Below are 5000 nucleotides of genomic sequence, written 5' to 3' on the forward strand. Positions count from 1 at the left end.
CCCTTCCTTCCTTCCTTCCTTCCTTCCTTCCTTCCTTCCTCCCTTCCTTCCTTCCTTCCTTCCTTCCTTCCTTCCTTCCTTCATTCCTTCCTTCCTTCCTTCAATCCTTCCTTCATTCCTTCCTTCCTTCCTTCAATCCTTCCTTCCTTCCTTCCTTCCTCCCTTCCTTCAATCCTTCCTTCCTTCCTCCCTTCCTTCAATCCTTCCTTCCTTCAATCCTTCCTTCCTTCCTTCCTTCCTTCCTTCAATCCTTCCTTCCTTCCTTCCTTCCTTCCTTCCTTCCTTCCTTCCTTCCTTCAATCCTTCCTTCAATCCTTCCTTCCTTCAATCCTTCCTTCCTTCCTTCCTTCAATCCTTCCTTCAATCCTTCCTTCAATCCTTCCTTCCTTCCTTCCTTCCTTCCTTCCTTCCTTCCTTCCTTCCTTCCTTCCTTCCTCCCCTCCCTTCATTCCTTATCCTGTGAAGGACAGAGTCATATTGATAAGTTCAGAAAAGTGTTTTTTTATTGTTGTGTTTTGATGTATTTGATGTAAGTCCAGTGGATATTTAAAGCTTACAGAAGGCTGCATTTAACTGCTGCTATGTCATTCCTGCAGTATTTCTGCAGCTGTTTTGGTCAGTGCTATTATTTGTAATATATTATATTATTTGTAATCAGCACAAATTATCTGTCCCCGTATGATAAAATCCACCATCCCCCCTGATTTCTTTTTACAACTCGAGTACTGCTCATCAATCACCTTGATTGAAACTCTAGGACCATAATGAGCTTCGAGAGATGAGACACGTCTTCCATCGAGACTTTTAAATGCATTTAACCAGGAAAAGGTTATTTACACATTAAAGCGGCGGCCGTATATCCTGCATGTCCCCGGGATCCTGCACAGATCCTGCACACATGATCCCGGCGGAGATAGGAGGAGTTTGGAGGATGGGTTGGGCAGTTTTTGTGCTCTGTGGTGGGTTTTTTTTTTACCAGCGTTAATGATACGTGTCAAAAAACTATCCCCAGGAATGCCTGAACCACGAGTTTTTGTCAAGCAGAAGATTAAAAATATGATCATTTGAATTAACTTTAAATGTCAGGGGGTTTCATTTTGTGGCTCGCTGATGAGCTTTCGAGCCATTACCCCAGATGCACAAAGGGGGAAAATGCATCCAACTCTGCACCAGTTCATAATCCCACATGCAGTCTGCAGACTGCATGACAAAGTTAGATTAGTTTAGTTTAGTTTTACAGCGATAGTTACAGCGATAAATCAGCCCTGAATAAAGGCAAGGCAAGTTTATCTGTATAGCACAAGTCAACACAAGGTAATTCAAAGTGCTTTACATCAACATTAAAAGCAGCAAGACACAATTAAAACATAAATAACAAATAAAATGAAATAAAATGATCAGAAAAGAGGTAAAATAATAAAAAGCACAAGTTGTTAAAAAGTAAGGGCAGGAATGTGATCTTTTAATAAGTTTCTGGAAATCAATTCATTCCTTCACACAATCAGTATTAGAAATTAATTTTGAGTTAAGCTCCAATTTGTATTTATTAAATGACACACTGGATCTTCAGTTAGACCGGAAAAAAAGCAGGATTTTAATTATGATCACATACTTCGCTAAGAAATGCATACTTTTACTTTGGAAAGATGATTCCCCTCCAACTTTCAAGTTTTTTTTTGATCAAATTTCAGTTTTTTTACCATTGGAAAAATTAACTTTAGAAAAATACAACCGTGGTCATATTTTTCAAGAATTTTGGTTTCCATTACTCTCACAACTGGATAATTTTTCCAAAAGGGACCAATGAGTATCTTTATTTTTTTTTTCGAACTTGTGCCTTATAGGTATGTATTTTTGTATGTATATATGGATATATATATATAGTTTGATATCGCTGTTGCTGCCATTATATATATATTTTTTTTTTATTTTTTTTTTTTAATATTTATTTAATTTTGTTCTCCCTTCATGTATGTTTTTTTTTTTTTTGTTTGTTTTTTCCCTAGGGTAATTATGGGGAGGGTAGGAATGTGGGTATAATAGAAATCATGCATGTGAAAATTATTGTGAAATAAAAAGATATTAAAAAAAAAAAAAAAAAAAAAAAAAGTAAGGGCAGTAGAAGAGCAGGTACATCTCATTCTTGCAATCGCAAGAATTACGTTTCTATACGGTCAAAACGTACAAAGACCGGGTCAAATACAGTATTACAAAAGTAAACTGTAACAATTCGTACGGTGAATTAAACCAATTTGACAATTCTACGTCACAATGCCTGTTTCCAGGTCTTATTTCACACAACTGACGAGAACTAAGTTTCTGTACGGTCAAAACATACAAAGACCGGGTCAATGGCAAGAATTACGTTTCTATACGTCATATGTACAAAATCCGGGTCAAATACAAAAGTAATCTGTGCCAAATAAAGAAGTGTGCCTCTCCTAAAGAGGAAGTGACCCCACTCTTGACAACACTCGACATGAGGAAGCGCGTTAGTTCCACGCAGATCGACGCAAAAACACGAGACGAGCCGCAGTCGGACTGAGGAGCAATGTTGAGTGGATTTTCCTCTGATTTGGTTTGGCTGTCGTCCTCCACAGAGGCAGCAGTAAGATGAGTGGCAGCAACGCAGAGCTGGACCGCTGCAGCCACCACGGCTCGCTGGACAGCTCCACTTCCTCCCTGCGGGGCCTGGGCAGCGCCGGCCTGCCGGCCGCTTTCCACCGACAACCTGGCCGTCGACGCTGGTAAGTCAACGCAAACCGAGTTTGGTTCGGTTCAGGGAACGTAGTCAAACAGAAATGTTTCCCACGTCTGCAAGGATCATGCATAGGCCTGTGTTGAAAGAATGGATTTTCAGATACTAAATCGATTCTCATATTAATTCCTAAAAATCGATTCGTAATGTCTAAAGATCGATTTTTTTTTTCACACCTTTTGATATTTTTTTGTTTATGCCCAAAAAAGGAATGTTTTGTGCCATGTTTTTGCCTTTAAATATGTTTAAAGGTATGAAAACATTAAAGTTTTCAGTTATAATTGCATAAATTGTCTATATTTCATTACTTTATATTAGGGCTGGGCGATATATCGAGATTTTAATATATATCGATATATTTTCAAACGCGATATGGTACGAGAAAATATCGTTTATATCGATTTAAAAAAAAAAAAACATTTTTAATGATTTTGATATAGCTTATTTTGTGACAAATTGACTTGAAGGTTTTATTTGAGATTTGCACAAATGTTTTGTTATTTGCACAACTATCAACCTCAGTTGAAAAGTCTGCCTGTTATTGTACAGTGTATTTTAATTTAATTGTTGTGCAGGAAAGGGATATTTGTTTTATTTTATTCAAGAAGCATTTTTATTCTATAAATGCAGGCAGTTTATTTTTATTTCATTTGTTTTATACATTTTGATATTGTGCAGACCTCTGTTAATAAAGGAACCTGTGTGACATTTGGCACGAGGCTTTGTATTAAAACTGACTGTTTTTTTAAGGGTTTGCCTCAGAAAAAATGAAGCTAACAGAGATGCTAACAGAGATGCTATGCTATAATGCTTTGGGGGAAACCCCAATTATGGCACAGAAAAAATATCGATATATATCCAGTATCGCCATTCAGCTAGAAAATATCGAGATATGACTTTTGGTCCATATCTCCCAGCCGTACTTTATATACTGTCTTAGGGTTACATTTGCATAAAATACAAAAAAAAAAAAAATTCTCAAAAATTAAAAACTGAAATAGACCGAAAATGGAAAAAGTTCAAACGGAATGTGAGAAAAATTAAAAGCGATTTCATCCGTCTCTGTTTCCTCCCTGGATCTGTTTGGTAATTCTGACCCACATGATGTTTCTGAAAGCAGTTCTATCAGCATTCTGGGAGGTGATTGGTCCTTACAGCATCATTAGCTGCAATACTTGCTATTTAATCTTAATATAATACTAGTATTAATATGTTGCATAACTAGACAGTCATATAATTCATGCAACAGAGGACGTATTAACGTATAACAGAGGAAATTGGTTTTATTTTTCCCACATTCCATAAACATTTTTTCCATTTTTGGTCTATTTCAGTTTTTAAGTTTTGAGAATTTGGTTTTTAGCATTTTATGCAAATGTAACCCCAAGACAGTATATAAAGTAATGAAAAGTAAAGTAATGAAATAATAATAATTTATGCCATTTTTTTTTGTATAGATGTCTTTATTGAGGGCATTGAAAAAAAAGAAATAAGATTTACAATAACAATATAATTATCAATATTTTTCCCCCCTTTTTTTACTTTTCATAACATTAATTAAACCAAAATAAATAAATAATAATAATAATAATAATAATAATAATAATAATAATAATAATAATAATAATAATAATAAAATAATCAATCAATACTAGAACAAAAATGAATAATAAATTAAATAATCAAGTCCTGTGTAAACACATTCATTAATATAGTCAATGATTCAGATCATTAGTCCATTAAAAGCAAAAAATCCAAAAAAAGGTCCCCAAATAATGTCAAAGTCTCTTTCAATTTAAGCAATTTTAACTGAAAACTTTAATGTTTTCATACCTTTAAACATATTTAAAGGCAAAAACATGGCAGCAGTTATTCTTGTCCAAAGGTTGTAATGTAATGGTGAAAAAAAGTCGATCTTTAGACATACGATTCGATTTTTAGGAATTAATAAGAGGATCAATTTAGAATCAGGAAATCCATTTTTTCAACACAGGCCTTAGTATTTGTTCCTCTGCTGTCGTCTTTACATTTTATATTTTAATGTTCAAACTTAGAGAACAGAAACAAAGAAAGAGCCTGCCTTCCTTTTCAAAACGTGTTATTCCTCTGATGAAACAGTGAAAAGAGGAACAAGAGCAGCCCGAGGATATAACGGGCTTCATTTGCCTGCCAGCTTGCATCACGTGCTCGTGTGTTTAACAGAAGTTCAATAATACTATCACTCTCAAACGTGCGACGAGGA

General features: G+C 35.2%; 1 protein-coding gene across 1 annotated transcript in view; it reads left to right on the forward strand.

Moving 5' to 3' along the window:
- The window catches only part of LOC133454859 (inactive tyrosine-protein kinase PRAG1), a 40956-nt gene that overhangs the window by 21943 nt on the left and 14013 nt on the right, over positions 1 to 5000 (forward strand). Inside the window, 2 exon segments of the mRNA XM_061733580.1 lie at positions 2601 to 2718; positions 2720 to 2747. Coding sequence (XP_061589564.1) covers positions 2601 to 2718; positions 2720 to 2747 — 146 coding nt within the window.

The sequence above is a fragment of the Cololabis saira genome, chromosome 11, assembly GCF_033807715.1.
Source record: "Cololabis saira isolate AMF1-May2022 chromosome 11, fColSai1.1, whole genome shotgun sequence".
Classification (NCBI taxonomy): Eukaryota; Metazoa; Chordata; class Actinopteri; order Beloniformes; family Belonidae; genus Cololabis; species Cololabis saira.